Raw genomic sequence first — 24348 nt, forward strand, 5'->3', positions numbered from 1 at the left:
TTGGGCTGAAAGGTGGCAGATGAGGTTTAACAATGATAAATGTGAGGTTATACACATGGGAAGAAGGAATCAATATCACCATTACACACTGAATGGGAAACCACTGGGTAAATCTGACAGGGAGAAGGACTTGGGGATCCTAGTTAATGATAAACTTACCTGGAGCAGCCAGTGCCAGGCAGCAGCTGCCAAGGCAAACAGGATCATGGGGTGCATTAAAAGAGGTCTGGATACACATGATGAGAGCATTATACTGCCTCTGTACAAATCCCTAGTTAGACCGCACATGGAGTACTGTGTCCAGTTTTGGGCACCGGTGCTCAGGAAGGATATAATGGAACTAGAGAGAGTACAAAGGAGGGCAACAAAATTAATAAAGGGGATGGGAGAACTACAATACCCAGATAGATTAGCGAAATTAGGATTATTTAGTCTAGAAAAAAGACGACTGAGGGGCGATCTAATAACCATGTATAAGTATATAAGGGGACAATACAAATATCTCGCTGAGGATCTGTTTATACCAAGGAAGGTGACGGGCACAAGGGGGCATTCTTTGCGTCTGGAGGAGAGAAGGTTTTTTCCACCAACATAGAAGAGGATTCTTTACTGTTAGGGCAGTGAGAATCTGGAATTGCTTGCCTGAGGAGGTGGTGATGGCGAACTCAGTCGAGGGGTTCAAGAGAGGCCTGGATGTCTTCCTGGAGCAGAACAATATTGTATCATACAATTTTTAGGTTCTGTAGAAGGACGTAGATCTGGGGATTTATTATGATGGAATATAGGCTGAACTGGATGGACAAATGTCTTTTTTCGGCCTTACTAACTATGTTACTATGTTACTATGTTTTCTCCTCTTATAAACTTTGAGCTTCCCTGCTGTGAACTGCCCTTCAGAAACTAGCAATAACACTTATTTTTCAAGATTATTATAGGTCCATGAGTCCCAACCTTCCCAGAACTAATAACTTCTACCATGCTGTGAGTTTGGGTCACAAGAATGGTCTCCGCGCTGGGACTTGCATTCATATTAAGGGCTGGAAAGTGTCTATATTCCCTGCCACCGACCCACCATATACATCTGACATCCGTTTATCGATCACGTCCCACAGACCATTTACAGCAGGAAACAATTTGGAGTTCAGAATTAAGTATAAGAAACAAAATGGATCAGTCAGCGGCAGCTTGTTGACAGTTTCCATTTAGCATCAGTAGATTTAGTGGAGGTTTCCACTACCTGGCAATGCCTTTGTAACATTAGTAGTCCCCATGTAAAATAAAAACACCTTATACTGGTGTCTTGCATTGGTGCCCTGCCAGCGATGTCAGTGCCGTGGCTCGCATGACATTGAGTGGCCACGCTCTCTGCAGATCTGCAGTCTGAATAAGGCCTAAAATGGAGATTTAAAAAAAAAATAATCTGGCAAGACACTTGTCCATGGGTTCACTTCTTCTAATTCAACTGACTTCATGGACTTAAAAAAGGCTGAGCTGCAATACCAAAATCAACCTGCAGACAGATGTGGCGCTGTTTTTACCATAGTTAACTTTTATTTTTTAAAAACAAAAATGCATAAGATAGAAAAACCGCTGATAAACATTATTACAAAGATGTTACATTTTCTATAAAATATTCGTGCGTACCTGGTGATATCACAAGTCATGTTGGTGATGTCATCAGTGTCGTGACGAGACATATTGTTGTCCCTCCCAAAATGGCCGCTCTCCCACCCCCCTAATTTTCTGACGCTGCTGATTGAGTCGCTTGCTGATCTTTCTCTCTTTCTCTTTTGTTCATGTCTGTGCCTTTCTCTTCCGTATGTTTTCTGTAGAGGATGTAGCAAATTTAACTGCCAGTGATGTGATGAATCGGGTAAACCTTGGATATTTGCAAGGTAATTCTCCTCCCTGGGAGTCAAGCTTGACTCAGCGCACAATGTGATGACGAAGATGCCAACTGGCTGTCAGGACGCTCTGACCCAGGCTAACATTACGTCTTGTGCATGTAGACACCAGGGAAATCGGCGCCTTGTAAGAGGGTCCCTGCGACAGTACAGGGGCCAAATGGAGAGTAAAACATGGTGCAGTCTCTTAAATGGCTACTCTGACCCCACCTGCCTCTAAATCACATCGATGTCCCATCTTGGACGTCGCAAGCGTGGCTGATGCAGAACTGAGCAGCTCCACTTTTAAATTCTGCCACCGACTTTCTTTTTTGACCCTAGATTGTCACCATAACCTGTTACTTCCCTTCTTTTTCTTTCTAAAAGTAAACTCATATGTAGGGGAAAGAAAAAGAATCCCTACACTTGCCTCATATAAATTTCCTGTCTGGAGTCAAGGAGGTGGAGCCGCTCAGGAGAAGAGTCAAGGATGGCCCTTCCCCTAACCTGCCCAGTCTAGCTTCAGCTATATTTTGTAATGACTTACTTTCCTGGGCTCCAAGGTGTAGACACTCAGGAAAAGTCTAAAGCAGTGTTCCCCAACTCCGGTCCTCAAGAGCCACCAACAGGTCATGTTTTCAGGATTTCCTTATTAGTATTGCACAGGTGATAATTGCATCATCTGCACAGGCAATAATTCCATCACTTGTGCAATACTAAGGAAATTCTGAAAACATGACCTGTTGGTGGCTCTTGAGGACCGGTATTGGGGAACACTAGTCTAAAGGATGGCCATGCTTACACAAACCAGCTTGATTGACATTTCTTAGGACAGGTTGCGTTGTTTCAAACCTGTCTGAAATCCTGCACATGTCTCCTGTTGCTGGGCAGGTTCAGGGCGTGGCCAGCTTGGACTCTTCTGCTACGAAACTCCACCTCCTTGACTACAGGTAATTTACATACGGCATGTGCTGAAATTAAAAAGGTTTTTTTGTATTATTATTCTGTTTCTGCTATTACATATAAGAACACTTTTAGAAAACATAAGAGAAGAAGCCGGTGGTATCTTGGGGTTTGTGCACATAACTTTCTAATAGAAATTGCTTCAGGAATCTCCTTCTTTGGCAATGTTTTTCATTTTAGTAAATTGTTTTTAAAAGCCCTTTGGAAAAGTTTTTTCTTCTTTTTTACCCTTCCGATTAGGATAGCTTTACATCAGGAACGGCTTCAGAGAAGTGACATTCATTTTTCAAATTATGAAGTGGGGAAAAATGTGCACAAAACACTAAACATTAAGCACAGGGGATCTTCTGCCATTTTTTTAGGACTTTTTTTGTTGGCTCAGAAACAGAAAATATCCAAATCTCAAAATCCACAAAAACTTGGAAGTTTCTGCGACGAAAACTCAGCAAAAAGACAGTGTGCACATGCCCTTAAGTTAAAAAATTGACACCATTCCAATTTAAAGGAATACTGCAGGCATAGCTGGTAGTTACGGCAGGAGAATGGGCTGAGTGGGACAGTGCAGGACAAAAGGATGCTAAAAAACCCCCAAAAAACACACACTTGGGTTGGAACTAAGAGCTCTCTGAAAGTTGGCATTTTCCACCATTGTTGCGCTCACTTATCCAAAATAAAAAAAAAAGCCCCAAGCATTGTTTCATGGAAGTTCCCACACTAACTATGTATATTGCCAGATTCTGTAGTCATTTTGCAAAAGAAAGAAAATATAAAAATATTGTGTATTCTGCACCTCTATTCTCGGTGTTGTATGGGAGGAGTTGGTTGACCCCAACACTAGACAATTGCATAGTGATCTCGTGACTCGGAACGTCACTACTACTTGGCAATATACGTTGTGGGCTCAGATAGGCTTTACTCACTGCATGAATGCACAAAAAAGGTATAAAAAGCTTCTTCCATGGAGCAGAACTGGCTGCAATGACCCACGGGCCTTACCCTGACTATCTGCAGACCATCCTTCCCATCAATCTCCACCAACCAGACCATCTGGTCAGGTCTTACCCCCTGACCGTCCACCAATCCATACCATCTGGTCAGGTCTTACCCCCTGACAGTCCACCAATCCATACCATCTGGTCAGGTCTTACCCCCTGACAGTCCACCAATCCATACCATCTGGTCAGGTCTTGCCTCTTGACCACCATGCACACCATCTGGTCAGGTCTTGCCCCCTGACCGTCCACCAATCCATACCATATGTCCTCCATGACTATCGGCAACTCGCTCCATACTAACTGGCTTTATCCCTTTAGCATAGATTGGTGACATCCGCCAATCCCTCCACACTAACGTCTTGCGTGGTGGTAACGTCATGCCTCGTGTCTGCAGCTGCAATAATGACGCTTGTATCATTTATCCCTTGACTGTACGGTATAAGGAAACTGGCTGAATACCTGTATGATGCTTTGCCAGCAGCTTCCTCCCCTTTTCCATTCACAGGTCTCACTGATGCTATTTTTTTCCTGAACCATTATATCAAGTCATTGTATATGATCCCTAATGGCAAACGCAACGGTCCTGAATGTAACAATGCAATCATACTAGATATAGCAGAGCTGAATGTGTCATGTACCTGTGAAGATGAGTGGAATGCCTTGAAGAACAATATTCTTTGCGAATATCTTATGGCATCTTTGTAGAGGTTTAAGTGTTTCTGACGAAGAGCTCCAAATACCTGTATAGTCATGGAGTGAAAGTGACTGTTTGCTTTAAAAAAAGGCTATTCCCATCTTCATAGATGAAAATTGATGGATACTTCTGGTAAAAACAAGCACTTTTGCAATTTGCTGCTTATTAAAATTTGCAGCCGTTCTTGAGATGTTAACACTTTTCTTTTGCAGCTTGTTGTCTAGGAGACCGACCACCGCTGCTGTCTGGCTAGTAAGTACTGCGCTGAAACTGCACAGGATTAGGAGGCAACAGCGCGCTCCAGTGATCCTGGCCAGCTTCAAATCAGTACTTACAGGCTCAATAGAAAAGAGCTTGTAAGCACTGCACATGTTTTGCAGTCTAGCAGCAATCGTCTGCCTTCAATGCCAATGAACTGTAAACAAAAGAAAAGTTAACTCAAAAATGGCTGAAAATTGTAATAAGTAGTAAGTTACAAAATTGTGTTTACAAGCGCTATCCGACAATAATCATTTATGACGATGAAAATATCCCTTTAAATGTGTCTCTGGGGTAATTATGTATAACTTACTAAAACACTTGTATTATCAAAGATCCATGGATGTGTCGGTTTCATCATTTTACTGGGTCATGGCTGCTTCATTTCTGGCTTCTGCTTGACACAAGACACAGCATGGATAACAGGCAAATACAGAAAACTGTGTGTGAAAGGGGCTGGCTACTTGCCTATTTTAATAGAAAACCCAGCTTCCATCATCACAACTGATAATTAGATAATGAAGGAAGCTGGCTTGGCTATTGAAATGACGGATGACAGGCCAACGTAGAAAATATTGTACTGTTTCAAGCAGAAGCCGGAAGTATAGAAGCTGAAACCGATGATAAAACCACATAGTTGGATGTTTGCTAATGCAAGTTCTTTAGTAAGTCATGTAGAATTACAGCAGGGACACAATAAAACGGGGGGCTACATGGCAACGTGTCAGGCAATATTCAGATTGTAGTGTCACATAGCGACATCGCATCTAATGAGTTACTACTGTGACTCACGCGCTGATCGCTCACACCATTGACTGCACTCTAAGTCGTATGAGACTTGGCCATTTTTTTTTGCAACTCTAAAATAGACTTGTGATGACAAGTTGCACAGATGTCTTTGGATGTGCAGTGTGTTTGAGGACTGCGTCACCATGTAGCACCAACCTAAAAGGGACCCCCGCCTCCAGCGGATTGTCCCACGTCTTATTCCCAGAATCATTTTAGGGCAGCATATAGTGACCGGTCTGATAACTATTCATACAATCTTTCTTCTGATTTGTGGTCATTTTTATCTGATCACTGTTTTCCAGACCATTGTGTTTGCTATGGAGGAACTCCGACCTGCGACATTCAATAATCTCCCTATTCTTTCATGTTGAGCGTTGGTTATGTTGGGACTTGCAGGAATCGGCCCGGTATTTCTCCTGGTCACTGAACCCTGGATTCATTCTCCATTTCATTTGTTATCTACAATGAGGCTTGTGAGCGGATAGCAAGAAATCCACCATTAATCTTCTCTCTAAAGGTTATTCCTTCCCTACAGACTGCTACTCCCTAACCTGCCCCCTTACCTTACAGCCGTGTGACCGGAACGCCATGTTTTCTTTCCTTCAGCATCACTGTAACGTGTGTTTATTGTAGGAGGTGGAATTCTTCCTGATGCAAATAATTTACAAGTTGTGGGTTTTTTTTATCCAATTTTTCCAAAACCCAGAAAAAAAAAATCTAAATGTGTGCCAAAACCTTAAAACGAACCTGTCACGTTGTACATATCTGATCTGTGGACAGCAGGGTATAGAGCAGGAGAAGCCGGGCACAAGGCTATCCGGGTTTGTAGGAAAAGATTCAGTATTACTTGTATTTTATTCACTGAAATCCATGGGGTTTGTATGTAGGAGTCCAGTGGGCGGTCCTATTCATTAGTCCCATGGGCGGTCCTACTAGTAATTGGCAGGTGTCTGTATACAAGGAAGACTGTCCGGACCATCCACTGCACTGGATGTATACAAACAGAGATTTCAATGAAAATGCAAGTTTTAATGAATGTTTTTCAACATACCATACCATGTTCAACATGACAGGTGCAATACAGGACAACAGCGATTTCTATGTGAGCATGTGATCAGAGCATCGTGTCAGGGGGCTGGCCGAATGACTTGTCAATTGCAAACCCGGGCCCCTTCTCTGTTATGGGTACTAAAGATGATAACTGAGAAGTAGGCTCTGCTGGCTGTCAGAATCTAGACGGTTATGATACGTTTTCTGTCGCTGGACACTTTAGCTTATTTGATTATGCTAATGTGTCCGGCAGCAAAATCTGACAGACAAGAGGTCCAATGGAGGCCAAGTTTCCTATTTTGGACTCAGTTTCCCTCACTAAAGTCAGTAGCTCTGTTGGGGTAAGATCTGAAAACCATTTTACATGGAAGCCCCTGAAAGAGCTCTAACTGGGCGAAACGGCCTTGTGCACAATTCTACCCTAGATGATTTTTCTTTTCCAGGAACTGTTATTCTTTGCATAACCAAAAATGTTTTTTGTTTGTTTTTTTTTTAACTAATTTCTCACAGTTTTCACACTTTCCATCAAATAGAACTTTCCCCCCATTGTATACGTCATGGTCCATGTGATGGATGCAGGCTTACGGCTCGTTACAAGATACAATCTCCTGTAATGAACCATTCAGCTCTGTGATCATCTTCATTGTTAGGGGGAATGTAATGGAGAAAACGTCCTTCTGTCATAACACGTGATAAATCCCAGAGCGGAGCGATGACGCCCAAGTGTGACTTTACCCATCTTCCTTTACTTTTCACAGACGAGATGAACGATCACCAGAACACCCTGTCCTACGTCCTCATCAATCCCCCGCCGGACACACGGCTGGAACTTAATGACATTGTGTAAGTACTGTGCAACTTAAGAATTAAAACTTTAGGAAAGTTTGAAAACGCAAAACAATCTCAGTAATGGCAGCGATAATGAGATCTCTCAACACTTTCTCTGCACATCGCAGAAAGAATAGGAAGGTGCATTGCCATTCAGCATGCTCGATGCTCCTCTCCCCAGCCACCATACACACTAAATGCCTGTCCAGTCATGCCACATTCAGCCAACTTTGACCCTTTCATGACATACATTTTTGTCACATGTGGGTTGTTTGTAGCAGGCTCAGGCACTGAGCCCACCACATACTGGCTGTGCTACACAGCTGGCATCTGCTTATAACAGCAGCGAGAAGAGCTAGCTCCGATTGCTGCTGAGTAACAATTTAAATGGCCTGCTTCCTTGGAAGTGATCGCATGGGGCCAATGGGTTACCTTGTCAGCCAGGGACCAGCTGAAGTCCCCCGTAGCTGCCATCTTAGTCGTCCTGTGAAGCATTACCCCGTATACTGCCATACACTTGTATTGCAGGATGTAGTATAAGCGATCAAATGATCCCCAAGGGGGACTAAAAAAAAATAAAGTAAAAGTTTTCAGAAATAAAATATATAAAAATGTTCATAGCCTGCCCCCTGGGTCTTTAAAAAGATGCCAGAAAAAGAATTTGGAAGGCCAAAATTGCTGTTTTTCAGTCGCCTCACTGCATAGAAAAATGAAATAAAAACTGATCATAACCCAAAAATAGTATCAATAAAAACTACAGCAGAGCACGCAAACAATAAGCCCTCACATAGCTACATTAACAGGAAAAATTTAAGCGTTATGGGTCTCAGAAAATGGCGACAAAAATTGTAAGAATACTGTAAAAAATAAATGGTTTTAACTGATAAAATATTAAAAGGCAAATCTATACAAGTTGGGTATCGCTGTCCTCGTACGGACCTGGAGGATGATATTTCCAGGTTAATTTTACTGATGTAAAAACAGAACTTAACATGCAATGGCAGAATTGCGGGATTTTTTTTTTTTTCCACCATTTTACCCCAGTAACTAATATAGTAAAATAAATAGTGTAATTCAAACGTGCAAGAAAAGAAGCCCTCATATAAGTATGTCAATGGAAGGAGGGGAGGGGGAAAAAAAAGAGAAAAAAAAAAATCTAAAATTTGGTAAGGGGTCAACATTCTGTGGAACCAGCCGATTTTGTGATTGATAACGGATTTTCTCCCTCAGATATCTCATCAGATCGGACCCTTTAGCTCACGTGGCCAACGATTCCCAAAGCCGGAAAAGCAGCAATAGTTACAAGACGGAACAAACGGGAAACCCGGAGACGAGGGATGAGACGCAGCTATGAGAACAAGCCCGACTCATGGACTCGGTGCCACGTGGCGCGAGCAGCCAGGCTCAGACCATGAGTCACAGCGAGCTGGACATTAGCAAAAGACTTCTTCACTGCCAACGACAAATTAGGTGGTCCCCCATTCCCCTAGCCATAGAGAACCCGCAGCATGGATCTCGTGGGAAACTTTTGATTAAAAACTTTTTTTTTTGTACTAAGTCAGTAACATGTAACCATTGTGTTCAGTTCCCGAACTGCAGTACGACGACGGATGAAAAGTTTTTAAGATTTCAAAAACTTTTCCAAAAAGTTCTGAACTCAATGCCACCATATTCTCTGTACTGATTGCACTAGACAAGTCCGAATCCAAAAGTGGGTTGCATGGGGCCGACCCACGTGTCTCACCGGACCTTCATCCAGGTCATTTTTTTTCTGGAATGAAAGGAACAAAAAATGTGTCTAGTTTTCTGCAAACATATGGAAATGTATCTACAAGGCAGTGACCTGAAAATATATGTATAGCATTGCTACTTATGTATGGGACACGCCTATAGGGGGCCAGGTACTAACTAATTTGAATAAACCCCACCCCTTACTTGATAGCCACGCCTACTATATTAGCAGTCCTGCCCCTTTAAGAGCTAGTAATATTTTTAGTTTTTAGGCGAGATATAGGGTAGCCCACAATTTCCTACGTTCTGGCCTCTTAGAACAGCGCCATGTGCCTTATTCCAGCCAAACATTTGGAGCCACATATCCATAGGTGCCAATTTTTGGATGATTTTTTTTTTTTTTTCCATCTTTATATCAATAAAATTATATTTTTCCTCCTTTTCAATCTTAAAATGCCTAAAAAGCACAGAAATCAGGAAAACAAAGTGACTCCGGCTGAGTAAAAGAGAAGCGTGCTGCGGAGGAGGCGGTGTTACTTTGTATTCACCCGAATCAAATATGGCGTTTTTTTTATTCTTTATATGGGGAGAACAATGTTTTTGGTTATTGTACATATCATAGAAATATCATGTCCAGGTGCTTGTAAGATAATTTTAATCGACTTTTGTTTAGAACCGTTACAGTATTACTAAAGTATGTGACGAGAAAAAAAAAAAAGGCTTTGTACACCTCGCCACCCGCGTTATCGATACACGGTGCAATCATAATGGAAAATGAAGCTCACAAATAGGATTATACATCTTCTATTACTTTGTGTTTACAGCTCCTATAAAGTTCCATGTGTCACCATGGTAACAGACTACAAACAAAACTGTGTGTAGTCTGATCCTACAATCATATAATGGGATGCAGTGGCCAATATGAAAATAACAAGAATACTCATTTTTGTTTTTGGTTTTTTTTTATAAAAACCAGGACTGCATAAGAGCTGTATACATAAAACGGCTTTTAATCAAGACTTGTATTATTGCTTCATGTCTGCTTCTAGATGTAACGTAGCTCATCATCGATATGAGATTATCGCTGCGACTAACCACAAACCATCATCTACAGCGAAGCTGATAATTAATGGTCAGGTATTAGAATTTGAAAAAAATAAATCAGTATAAAAGCAAAAAGGATAAAAAAACAAACAAAAAACAGCACAGATCTTATGTCACCTTTGAGCACAATTTAATTGTTTTTGTGCTTATGTTTAATAGGTATAGAATACAATTCTGCCTGTCTGCAGCCACCACTAGAGGGAGCTCCTTACATATAGAATTACTATTGCATGCTATGAGAGCTGTCAGCTCCCTCTAGTGGTGGCTGCAGACAGAACAGTCATTCTACAGACATATCAGAACAATGATCATATTTTATAAAAGTGCATTCATTACCTCACTCGCCCTGTTCCACATCAAACACCTTATCCGAGCGATCGATCCATAAAAATAAATTGCACTGAACAAAGATTATGCAATTATGAATTTATGCTAAAAAAACAACTTCGTATTAGTACCATAGTAATAGAAAGCACTGTTTGACATTATCAGGCCACTCACAACCAGGTACACAGTTAAGCAGCCATCATCTTGTCTGCTTTAGTATCTAATTGCATTCCTCATAACACAGTACTTTTTCTTAGAACTCAACATTGTACCGATCCTCTATTATTCCTCCTGAAAATGTAAAATGTAATTGACGCCATTTCCTTTGCCGATAGTTATCAGCGCTGGTTACAGTATGAAGAGCATGTAGGGGCACGTCCCCTTTAACAATGTGATCGGTAACGCCCCTTTGACAATTTATTTGTACTGTGAGCTTTGTCAATAGGATTTATTTGCAATGCTTAATTCTAGACTTGTATAATAAAAGCATATATTGAATTTCTCATCTGAAAATACAAAAAAGAGCTGTAAAAAAGAAAAAAAAAACTTCTGTGCTGCTCCAGCAACCAATCAGAAGTGTGCTATAAGTTTTGTGAGCCTCAGCTGCATTCTGATTGGTCAGTATGGGATGATGGTACAACCCCAAAGATGTAAGATTTTCTCAAAATGTTGGTACAGAACATTGCAGCCTTCAATAATAACTTACTGTAATCTACCTGAAAAGGTACAGAACTAATTAACACGTCATAGTATTCTGCATATTCAGATCTATATTATGTGTATTAACAATCTAACATGGAGTTTGTCATTTGTACCTTTACCAGGTAAATTCATTTTATTTCAAGACCACGTTCACCTTTCTATCGTTTTTATTGTCCTCAATGCATTAAACATTGAGAAAAAAAAGGCAATTCTGCAAAAAGTTTTTTGACCCGACAATCTCCTACCGTTTTGGGTCCACAGCTCCTATGCAGATCGATGCGTTTCCACAGTTACAGACTACAAAACAAAACCCTGTGTAGTCCGATCCTGCAGTAATACTCCCTTTTTCCCCTCTACTTCTTACAAATCTATCAAAAGGAGGAAAATGTTGGAATAGAGTATGACCGCAGGGATCTGACTACAAAGGGTTTTTCTTGTAGTCTGTTACCATGGAAACTTTTTTTTTTTTTTTTTTTAAATAAAAACCTATTGTAAAATTGCAATATTTTACAACCAAAATGGTATGGAAGAAATCTGGGATTGAAGAATGAAAACCTCACAAAAGCACAACACAAACGTATACAATAGGAAAAAAAAAATCAACATTAAAAACCCGTATGCGTTTTTTACTGCCACAGCATGTATGCTAGTTTTAGCTTTTATTTTAGGACACTGGTCTGGACGTGTCCACCTGTCTTCTCACGATGTCATGGGAGCCGCTCATAACGAAAGCGAGTAGCACCTCGAGAACCCCTTTAATACACTCCTATAAAAACAGGTGGCCACATGGTAAACCCGGACCTTCCTTCATTGTAACAAAGACAAAATGTAGACCACCGTAAAAATATATAGTAATCCGCAAGCGCAGGAGTTACCGCGGGTGTATCCCAGAAGCCATATTATGGACGCCGGTCCGGCCAGGGGCGTAACGTGGGCATGTTTACAATTTCTGCCAATAACTGCATGTATAAAGGACGAAAACCTGTGTATGCGAATAATGCCGTATGGCATCCTCCAATGTGATTTCCTACAGGAATGCGAATAATAACCCACAAAAGAGACACATTCAGTCCTATATATATAACCTGCAGAAATCCACAGCGGTTTGTTGCCTTGGTCTTTCCTAGGAGGAGAAAGGAAATCTATAAAAGACCCCACAATAGAGTATAACATAGCATGTATTTTTTCTAACTTCTGACAGAATGCTATTTTGTGACATGACGGACAGGATTGGAGAGGAGATTATTTTGTACAGTTTTTTCATTATATCGGTTCTATGTAAACGAGAGTATTACAATAAAGATGCTGCATGCAGCCGTACGACAACGTCTTGGTGTTATTGAGTCTAAGAAACCTTTCACTATATCTGATCAGAGATCTGCTTTTTTTCTGCACCTAGCAGCCACTTTTCCTCTTGCTCCTCACCCCCCACCCCTTCTGCCTCCGGAACTTAGCATCCATGCTGAAAAATTATAAAAATCCATCTTGGTCAAAGCAAGAGATATTACCAGGTTAATGGATGGATCGGGTTACAGATGCTTGGTTTTTTTTTTTCATGGGGAGGAGCAGACAAAACTTTTCTTAATCCAGAGCTGGATTCACAGTCATACTGCTTAATATTGCTATAAACCTCTTACATGTGCCATTTCCCCAATAAATCTGTTATCTCATACCAGAGGTGGATTCACAACTACACTGCTCAGCAGGGCTCAGGAGTCAGTAAACTAAATCTCCCACTCCAATTCAGACTCCATTCCCTGACTTCTGACTCCCTCATACATGGCTCATGTTTATGTGCTAACATTTACTGTAGTAAAATGGTAACACCAGGCTTGTCTCTCATTATGATACAATAATGAAGTTATTACGGTAATTCTTCTGATAAGCTATGATGCTAACTCCATACGCAGGGAATTGCAGTAGTTAAGGTATCCATGGTTACGACAGCTAACACTATGAGTGGTTGTAACCATGTATACTGAAGTTACTGCAATGACCTGCACATGGGGTAAGTGACATAGCGAATCAGAAGAATTATACTACATTTCTAATTGTGGATATTTGATATTATTATTACATCTACTACATACTGGGATAGAATCTCTGAGATAAGAATACCCCTTTAAGTATGCTAACATCCCCCTATATACCATAAATGTCCCCACACAGCCCCCTATGTACAGTGTGATCCCCACAGCCTCCATATACAGGATGAGCCCCACACAGCCTCCCATATACAGGGTGAGCCCCACACATCCTCCCATATACAGGGTGAGCCCCACACAGCCTCCCATATACAGGGTGAGCCCCACACATCCTCCCATATACAGGGTGAGCTCCACACAGCCTCCCATATACAGGGTGAGCCCCACACATCCTCCCATATACAGGGTGAGCCCCACACATCCTCCCTTATACAGCATCAGCTCCACACATACGCCCATATACAGCCTCCCATATATAGTGTGAGCCCCACACAGCCTCGCTATAGATAGCGTTAGCCCCACACAACCTCCCATATACAGGATCAGCCGCACACATCTTCCCATATACAGCCCCCCTATATACAGCATGAGCCCAACACAACCTCCCATACATACAGCATGAGCCCCCACATAGCCTCCTATATACAGTATGAGCCCGCCCGACAGCCTCCATATGTATATACTAGATGGTGGGCCGATTCTAACGCATCGGGAATTCTAGAATATGCATGTCCACGTAGTATATTACACAGCCCACGTAGTATATTGCCCATTCACATAGTACATTGCTCAGCCACGTAGTATATTGCCCAGCCACGTAGTATATTGCCCAGTCACGTAGTATATTGCACAGCCACGTAGTATATTGCTCAGCGACGTAGTATACAGCACAGAGCCATGTGGTATATTGCCCAGCCACGTAGTATACAGCACGGAGCCACGTAGTATATTGCTCAGCCACGTAGTATATTGCCCAGTCACGTATATTGCCCAGCCACGTAGTATACAGCACAGAGCCACATAGTATATTGGCCAGTCACGTAGTATATTGCCCAGCCACGTAGTATACAGCACAGAGCCATGTAGTATATTGCCCAGCCACGTAGTATATTGCCCAGTCACGTAGTATACAGCACAGAGCCACGTAGTATATTGGCCAGTCACGTAGTATATTGCCCAGTCACGTAGTATATTGCCCAGCCACGTAGTATACAGCACAGAGCCACGTAGTATATTGCCCAGCCACGTAGTATATTGCCCAGCCACGTAGTATATTGCCCAGCCACGTAGTATATTGCCCAGTCACGTAGTATATTGCACAGCCACGTAGTATATTGCCCAGCCATGTAGTATATTGCCCAGCCACGTAGTATATTGCCCAGCGACGTAGTATACAGCACAGAGCCATGTGGTATATTGCCCAGCCACGTAGTATACAGCACGGAGCCACGTAGTATATTGCCCAGCCACGTAGTATATTGCTCAGCCATGTAGTATATTGCCCAGTCACGTATATTGCCCAGCCACGTAGTATACAGCACAGAGCCATGTAGTATATTGCCCAGCCACGTAGTATATTGCCCAGTCACGTAGTATACAGCACAGAGCCACATAGTATATTGGCCAGTCACGTAGTATATTGCCCAGTCACATAGTATATTGCCCAGCCACGTAGTATACAGCACAGAGCCACGTAGTATATTGCCCAGCCATGTAGTACATTGCCCAGCCACGTAGTATATTGCCCAGCGACGTAGTATACAGCACAGAGCCATGTAGTATATTGCCCAGCCACGTAGTATATTGCCCAGTCACGTAGTATATTGGCCAGTCACGTAGTATATTGCCCAGTCACGTAGTATATTGCCCAGCCACGTAGTATACAGCACAGAGCCACGTAGTATATTGCCCAGCCACGTAGTATATTGCCCAGTCACGTAGTATATTGCCCAGCCACGTAGTATACAGCACAGAGCCACTTAGTATATTGCCCAGCCATGTAGTACATTGCCCAGCCACGTAGTATATTGCCCAGCGACGTAGTATACAGCACAGAGCCATGTGGTATATTGCCCAGCCACGTAGTATATTGCCCAGTCACGTAGTATATTGCCCAGCCACGTAGTATACAGCACAAAGCCACGTAGTATATTGGCCAGTCACGTAGTATATTGCCCAGTCACGTAGTATATTGCCCAGCCACGTAGTATACAGCACAGAGCCACGTAGTATATTGCCCAGCCACGTAGTATATTGCCCAGCTATGTAGTATATTGCCCAGTCACGTAGTATATTGCCCAGTCACGTAGTATACAGCACAGAGCCACATAGTATATTGGCCAGTCACGTAGTATATTGCCCAGTCACATAGTATATTGCCCAGCCACGTAGTATACAGCACAGAGCCACGTAGTATATTGCCCAGCCATGTAGTACATTGCCCAGCCACGTAGTATATTGCCCAGCGACGTAGTATACAGCACAGAGCCATGTGGTATATTGCCCAGCCACGTAGTATACAGCACAGAGCCACGTAGTATATTGGCCAGTCACGTAGTATATTGCCCAGTCACGTAGTATATTGCCCAGCCACGTAGTATACAGCACAGAGCCACGTAGTATATTGCCCAGCCACGTAGTATATTGCCCAGTCACGTAGTATATTGCCCAGCCACGTAGTATACAGCACAAAGCCACGTAGTATATTGGCCAGTCACGTAGTATATTGCCCAGTCACGTAGTATATTGCCCAGCCACGTAGTATACAGCACAGAGCCACGTAGTATATTGCCCAGCTATGTAGTATATTGCCCAGTCACGTAGTATATTGCCCAGTCACGTAGTATACAGCACAGAGCCACGTAGTATATTGCCCAGTCACGTAGTATATTGCACAGCCACGTAGTATATTGCCCAGCCATGTAGTATATTGCCCAGTCACGTAGTATATTGCCCAGCCACGTAGTATACAGCACAGAGCCACGTAGTATATTGCCCAGCCACGTAGTATATTGCCCAGCTATGTAGTATATTGCCCAGTCACGTAGTATATTGCCCAGCCACGTAGTATATTGCCCAGCCACCTAGTATATTGCCCAGTCACGTAGTATATTGCACAGCCACGTAGTATATTGCCCAGCCATGTAGTATATTGCCCAGCCACGTAGTATATTGCCCAGCGACGTAGTATACAGCACAGAGCCATGTGGTATATTGCCCAGCCACGTAGTATATTGCTCAGCCACGTAGTATATTGCCCAGTCACGTAGTATACAGCACAGAGCCACATAGTATATTGGCCAGTCACGTAGTATATTGCCCAGTCACGTAGTATATTGCCCAGCCACGTAGTATACAGCACAGAGCCACTTAGTATATTGCCCAGCCATGTAGTACATTGCCCAGCCACGTAGTATATTGCCCAGCGACGTAGTATACAGCACAGAGCCATGTGGTATATTGCCCAGCCACGTAGTATACAGCACAGAGCCACATAGTATATTGGCCAGTCACGTAGTATATTGCCCAGTCACGTAGTATATTGCCCAGCCACGTAGTATACAGCACAGAGCCACGTAGTATATTGCCCAGCCATGTAGTATATTGCCCAGTCACGTAGTATATTGCCCAGCCACGTAGTATACAGCACAGAGCCACGTAGTATATTGGCCAGTCACGTAGTATATTGCCCAGTCACGTAGTATATTGCCCAGCCACGTAGTATACAGCACAGAGCCACGTAGTATATTGCCCAGCCACGTAGTATATTGCCCAGCTATGTAGTATATTGCCCAGTCACGTAGTATATTGCCCAGTCACGTAGTATATTGCCCAGTCACGTAGTATACAGCACAGAGCCACGTAGTATATTGGCCAGTCACGTAGTATATTGCCCAGCCACGTAGTATATTGCCCAGTCACGTAGTATACAGCACAGAGCCACGTAGTATATTGGCCAGTCACGTAGTATATTGCCCAGTGACGTAGTATACAGCACAGAGCCATGTAGTATATTGCCCAGCCACGTAGTATATTGCCCAATCACGTAGTATACAGCACAGAGCCACGTAGTATATTGGCCAGTCACGTAGTATATTGCCCAGTCACGTAGTATATTGCCTAGTCACGTAGTATACAGCACAGAGCCACGTAGTATATTGCCCAGTCACGTAGTATATTGCCCAGTCACGTAGTATATTGCCCAGTCACGTAGTATACAGCACAGAGCCACGTAGTATATTGCCCAGTCACGTAGTATACAGCACAGAGCCACGTAGTATATTGCCCAGCCACGTAGTATATTGCCCAGCCACGTAGTATATTGCCCAGCTACGTAGTATATTGCCCAGCCACGTAGTATATTGGCCAGTCACGTAGTATATTGCCCAGTCACGTAGTATATTGCCCAGCCACGCAGTATACAGCACAGAGCCACGTAGTATATTGCCCAGCTATGTAGTATATTGCCCAGTCACGTAGTATATTGCCCAGTCACGTAGTATACAGCACAGAGCCACGTAGTATATTGCCCAGCTATGTAGTATATTGCCCAGTCACGTAGTATATTGCCCAGTCACGTAGTATATTGCCCAGTCACGTAGTATACAGCACAGAGCCACGTAGTATATTGGCCAGTCACTTAGTATATTGCCCAGTCACGTAGTATATTGCCCAGTCACGTAGTATATTGCCCAGTCACGTAGTATACAGCACAGAGCCACGTAGTATATTGCCCAGTCACGTAGTATATTGCCCAGTCACGTAGTATACAGCACAGAGCCACGTAGTATATTGCCCAGTCACGTAGTATACAGCACAGAGCCACGTAGTATATTGGCCAGTCACGTAGTATATTGCCCAGTCATGTAGTATATTGCCCAGCCACGTAGTATACAGCACAGAGCCACGTAGTATATTGCCCAGCCACGTAGTATATTGCCCAGTCACGTAGTATATTGCCCAGTCACGTAGTATACAGCACAGAGCCACGTAGTATATTGGCCAGTCACGTAGTATATTGCCCAGCTACGTAGTATACAGCACAGAGCCATGTGGTATATTGCGCAGCCACGTAGTATACAGCACAGAGCCACGTAGTACATTGCCCAGTTACATAGTATATTGCCCAGTTATGTAGTATATTGCCCAGTGACGTAGTATACAGCACAGAGCCACGTAGTATATTGCCCAGCCACGTAGTATACAGCACAGAGTCATGTGGTATATTGCCCAGCCACGTAGTATATTGCCCAGTCACGTAGTATACAGCACAGAGCCACGTAGTATATTGCCCAGCCACGTAGTATATTGCCCAGTCACGTAGTATATTGCCCAGCCACGTAGTATATTGCCCAGCCACGTAGTATACAGCACAGAGCCACGTAGTATATTGCCCAGCCACGTAGTATACAGCACAGAGCCATGTGGTATATTGCCCAGCCACGTAGTATATTGCCCAGTCACGTAGTATACAGCACAGAGCCACGTAGTAAATTGCCCAGCCACGTAGTATATTGCCCAGTCACGTAGTATATTGCCCAGCCACGTAGTATATTGCCCAGCCACGTAGTATACAGCACAGAGCCACGTAGTATATTGCCCAGCCACGTAGTATATTGCCCAGCCACGTAGTATATTGCCCAGCCACGTAGTATACAGCACAGAGCTACGTAGTATATTGGCCAGTCACGTAGTATATTGCCCAGTCACGTAGTATACAGCACAGAGCCACGTAGTATATTGCCCAGTCACTTAGTATACAGCACAGAGCCACGTAGTATATTGGCCAGTCACGTAGTATATTGCCCAGCTACGTAGTATACAGCACAGAGCCATGTGGTATATTGCGCAGCCACGTAGTATACAGCACAGAGCCACGTAGTATATTGCCCAGCCATGTAGTACATTGCCCAGTTACGTAGTATATTGCCCAGTGACGTAGTATACAGCACAGAGCCACGTAGTATATTGCCCAGCCATGTAGTATATTGCTCAGCCACGTAGTATATTGCCCAGCCACGTAGTATATTGCCCAGCCACGTAGTATATTGCCCAGCCACGTAGTATACAGCACAGAGCCACGTAGTATATTGCCCAGCCACGTAGTATATTGCTCAGCCACGTAGTATATTCCCCTGCCACGTATGCCAGGGATTCAAGCTTCAGGAGGCTAATTTGCATATTCCAGGTGCCTTCTGGGAGAAGCGAAGTCTCCCTAAGCTAGAAGATCGTTGGGTACAGCCGGGACCAGCTGCTTCGAAAGCATCACCAAACCAGGGATTCAAGCTTCAGGAGGCTAATTTGCATATTCCAGGTGCCTTCTGGGAGAAGCGAAGTCTCCCTAAGCTAGAAGATCGTTGGGTACAGCCGGGACCAGCTGCTTCGAAAGCATCACCAAACCAGGGATTCAAGCTTCAGGAGGCTAATTTGCATATTCCAGGTGCCTTCTGGGAGAAGCGAAGTCTCCCTAAGCTAGAAGATCGTTGGGTACAGCCGGGACCAGCTGCTTCGAAAGCATCACCAAACCGCGCGCCGTAAGGCGCGCGAATTTTTGCCTGTAGGACATTATTGCAAGAGAGCTTGGCTGAGTAGATTACACAAGAAGGAAAACACACAGCAAGTCAGCAGGATCTAGGAGCAACATGGCAGATGTGACAACCTACATGGTGAGCTGCAGCATGTGCTACATGTTCACAGATCGACCAGAAGAAGAATTAAATTTCACCTGTCAGAAGTGTAGACTAGTGGCCCTTTTAGAAGAAAAGGTGCGGGGTCTGGAAGAAAGAATAGAAACTTTGAAACTCATCAAAGAGAATGAAGACTTTCTAGACAGAACAGAAGCATCTCTACTGGTCACAGAAGGTGCAAAAAGTGTCAGAGAACCTCCAAAAGCAGATGAGTGGAAGCATGTGACCAAAAGAAGCAAGAAGACCATGGAGAAATCACCAACCACACAACTGAAGAACCGATATCAAATCTTTGTAGAGGATGAAGATGGCACACCTAAGAATGAAGCAATACCAGCAAGCAAAAAAGAAAAGGGCACACAGCAACAAGTGACAGCAAAAAGTACAGCCAAGAAGCAACGAAGAGTGGTGGTGGTGGGAGACTCACTACTGAGAGGCACCGAAGCAGCCATCTGCAGACCGGACATAACTGCAAGAGAAGTATGCTGCCTTCCAGGTGCGATGATCAAGGATGTGACCGATAGGATACCAAAGCTCTTCAGCTCCAAGGACGTCCACCCATTTCTTCTGATACATGTTGGCACCAATGACACGGCAAGGAAGGACCTACCGACAATCTGCAAGGACTTTGAAGAGTTGGGGAAGAAAGTAAAGGAACTGGATGCACAGGTAGTTTTTTCTTCTATCCTTCCAGTAGACGGGCATGGCACCAGGAGATGGAACAGGATCCTTGATGCGAACAACTGGCTAAGACGATGGTGCAGACAACAAGGATTTGGATTCCTGGACCACGGTGTGAATTACTGGTATGATGGACTCCTCGCCAGAGACGGACTACACCTCAACAAACCTGGGAAACACACATTCGCCAGAAGACTCGCTACACTCATCAGGAGGGCGTTAAACTAGAAGAAGAGGGGACGGGAAGAAAAACATTAGACTCGAACAAAGACGACCCAGGAAAACATACTCAGAAGGGAGGTAAGAACATTTCTAAAACAATCCACAGTGAGGAGATTGGAACAAAACAAAATCCTCTAAACTGCATGCTCGCAAACGCCAGAAGCCTGACAAACAAGATGGAAGAACTAGAAGCAGAAATATCTACAGGTAACTTTGACATAGTGGGAATAACCGAGACATGGTTAGATGAAAGCTATGACTGGGCAGTTAACTTACAGGGTTACAATCTGTTTAGAAAGGATCGTAAAAATCGGAGAGGAGGAGGGGTTTGTCTCTATGTAAAGTCTTGTCTAAAGTCCACTTTAAGGGAGGATATTAGCGAAGGGAATGAGGATGTCGAGTCCATATGGGTTGAAATTCATGGAGGGAAAAATGGTAACAAAATTCTCATTGGGGTCTGTTACAAACCCCCAAATATAACAGAAACCATGGAAAGTCTACTTTTAAAGCAGATAGATGAAGCTGCAACCCATAATGAGGTCCTGGTTATGGGGGACTTTAACTACCCGGATATTAACTGGGAAACAGAAACCTGTGAAACCCATAAAGGCAACAGGTTTCTGCTAATAACCAAGAAAAATTATCTTTCACAATTGGTGCAGAATCCAACCAGAGGAGCAGCACTTTTAGACCTAATACTATCTAATAGACCTGACAGAATAACAAATCTGCAGGTGGTTGGGCATTTAGGAAATAGCGACCACAATATTGTGCAGTTTCACCTGTCTTTCACTAGGGGGACTTGTCAGGGAGTCACAAAAACATTGAACTTTAGGAAGGCAAAGTTTGAACAGCTTAGAGATGCCCTTAATCTGGTAGACTGGGACAATATCCTCAGAAATGAGAATACAGATAATAAATGGGAAATGTTTAAGAACATCCTAAATAGGCAGTGTAAGCGGTTTATACCTTGTGGGAATAAAAGGACTAGAAATAGGAAAAACCCAATGTGGCTAAACAAAGAAGTAAGACAGGCAATTAACAGTAAAAAGAAAGCATTTGCACTATTAAAGCAGGATGGCACCATTGAAGCTCTAAAAAACTATAGGGAGAAAAATACTTTATCTAAAAAACTAATTAAAGCTGCCAAAAAGGAAACAGAGAAGCACATTGCTAAGGAGAGTAAAACTAATCCCAAACTGTTCTTCAACTATATCAATAGTAAAAGAATAAAAACTGAAAATGTAGGCCCCTTAAAAAATAGTGAGGAAAGAATGGTTGTAGATGACGAGGAAAAAGCTAACATATTAAACACCTTCTTCTCCACGGTATTCACGGTGGAAAATGAAATGCTAGGTGAAATCCCAAGAAACAATGAAAACCCTATATTAAGGGTCACCAATCTAACCCAAGAAGAGGTGCGAAACCGGCTAAATAAGATTAAAATAGATAAATCTCCGGGTCCGGATGGCATACACCCACGAGTACTAAGAGAACTAAGTAATGTAATAGATAAACCATTATTTCTTATTTTTAGGGACTCTATAGAGACAGGGTCTGTTCCGCAGGATTGGCGCATAGCAAATGTGGTGCCAATATTCAAAAAGGGCTCTAAAAGTGACCCTGGAAATTATAGGCCAGTAAGTCTAACCTCTATTGTTGGTAAAATATTTGAAGGGTTTCTGAGGGATGTTATTCTGGATTATCTCAATGAGAATAACTGTTTAACTCCATATCAGCATGGGTTTATGAGAAATCGCTCCTGTCAAACCAATCTAATCAGTTTTTATGAAGAGGTAAGCTATAGACTGGACCACGGTGAGTCATTGGACGTGGTATATCTCGATTTTTCCAAAGCGTTTGATACCGTGCCGCACAAGAGGTTGGTACACAAAATGAGAATGCTTGGTCTGGGGGAAAATGTGTGTAAATGGGTTAGTAACTGGCTTAGTGATAGAAAGCAGAGGGTGGTTATAAATGGTATAGTCTCTAACTGGGTCGCTGTGACCAGTGGGGTACCGCAGGGGTCAGTATTGGGACCTGTTCTCTTCAACATATTCATTAATGATCTGGTAGAAGGTTTACACAGTAAAATATCGATATTTGCAGATGATACAAAACTATGTAAAGCAGTTAATACAAGAGAAGATAGTATTCTGCTACAGATGGATCTGGATAAGTTGGAAACCTGGGCTGAAAGGTGGCAGATGAGGTTTAACAATGATAAATGTAAGGTTATACACATGGGAAGAGGGAATCAATATCACCATTACACACTGAACGGGAAACCACTGGGTAAATCTGACAGGGAGAAGGACTTGGGGATCCTAGTTAATGATAAACTTACCTGGAGCAGCCAGTGCCAGGCAGCAGCTGCCAAGGCAAACAGGATCATGGGGTGCATTAAAAGAGGTCTGGATACACATGATGAGAGCATTATACTGCCTCTGTACAAATCCCTAGTTAGACCGCACATGGAGTACTGTGTCCAGTTTTGGGCACCGGTGCTCAGGAAGGATATAATGGAACTAGAGAGAGTACAAAGGAGGGCAACAAAATTAATAAAGGGGATGGGAGAACTACAATACCCAGATAGATTAGCGAAATTAGGATTATTTAGTCTAGAAAAAAGACGACTGAGGGGCGATCTAATAACCATGTATAAGTATATAAGGGGACAATACAAATATCTCGCTGAGGATCTGTTTATACCAAGGAAGGTGACGGGCACAAGGGGGCATTCTTTGCGTCTGGAGGAGAGAAGGTTTTTCCACCAACATAGAAGAGGATTCTTTACTGTTAGGGCAGTGAGAATCTGGAATTGCTTGCCTGAGGAGGTGGTGATGGCGAACTCAGTCGAGGGGTTCAAGAGAGGCCTGGATGTCTTCCTGGAGCAGAACAATATTGTATCATACAATTATTAGGTTCTGTAGAAGGACGTAGATCTGGGTATTTATTATGATGGAATATAGGCTGAACTGGATGGACAAATGTCTTTTTTCGGCCTTACTAACTATGTTACTATGTTACTATGTATGTAACAGGTTAAAAAATAAACATATACTCACCTTCCGAGGGCCCCTTGTAATTCGGTCACATGATCGTGACGTCATAGCAGGTCCTTGTCGCGCAGGACCTGTGATGACGTCGCGGTCACATGACCGTGACATCATGGCAGGTCCTTCTCCCATGCCATCCTTGCCACCGGAACCTGACGCTTGCATGGAGCGGTCACCGGAGCATAGCCAGGAGCGGGAAAGGCGGTGGAAGGTGAGTATATAATTTTTTTTTATTATTATTATTTTTAACATTAGATGTTTTTACTATTGACGCTGCATAGGCAGCATCAATAGTAAAAACTTGGTCACACAGGGTTAATAGCGGCGGTAATGGAGTGAGTTACCGGCGGCATAACGCGGTCCGTTACCGCTGGCATTAACCCTGTGTGAG

The 24348-nt window shown here is 43.2% G+C and overlaps 2 protein-coding genes across 6 annotated transcripts in view; both read left to right on the forward strand.

Moving 5' to 3' along the window:
* The window catches only part of KCNT1 (potassium sodium-activated channel subfamily T member 1), a 370149-nt gene extending 359808 nt beyond the window's left edge, over positions 1-10341 (forward strand). For 3 of the 5 annotated variants that reach the window (XM_069748033.1, XM_069748037.1, XM_069748036.1), the window contains 2 exons: positions 7391-7475; positions 8691-10341. In XM_069748033.1, the coding sequence (XP_069604134.1) occupies positions 7391-7475; positions 8691-8814 (209 nt within the window). In that variant the 3' untranslated portion in view covers positions 8815-10341. Of the gene's footprint in view, positions 1-1832; positions 1896-7390; positions 7476-8690 lie in introns of all 5 variants that reach the window. The other 2 variants (XM_069748032.1, XM_069748034.1) reach the window with 1 other exon arrangement.
* Positions 10342-20874: 10533 nt separating this feature from the next.
* The window catches only part of DYNC2I2 (dynein 2 intermediate chain 2), a 457867-nt gene continuing 454393 nt past the window's right edge, over positions 20875-24348 (forward strand). The window contains exon 1 of the mRNA XM_069748058.1: positions 20875-20976. The gene's annotated coding sequence lies outside the window, so the exon portion shown is untranslated. The remainder of the gene's footprint in view (positions 20977-24348) is intronic.

Source organism: Ranitomeya imitator, chromosome 2 (genome assembly GCF_032444005.1).
Source record: "Ranitomeya imitator isolate aRanImi1 chromosome 2, aRanImi1.pri, whole genome shotgun sequence".
Lineage (NCBI taxonomy): Eukaryota > Metazoa > Chordata > Amphibia > Anura > Dendrobatidae > Ranitomeya > Ranitomeya imitator.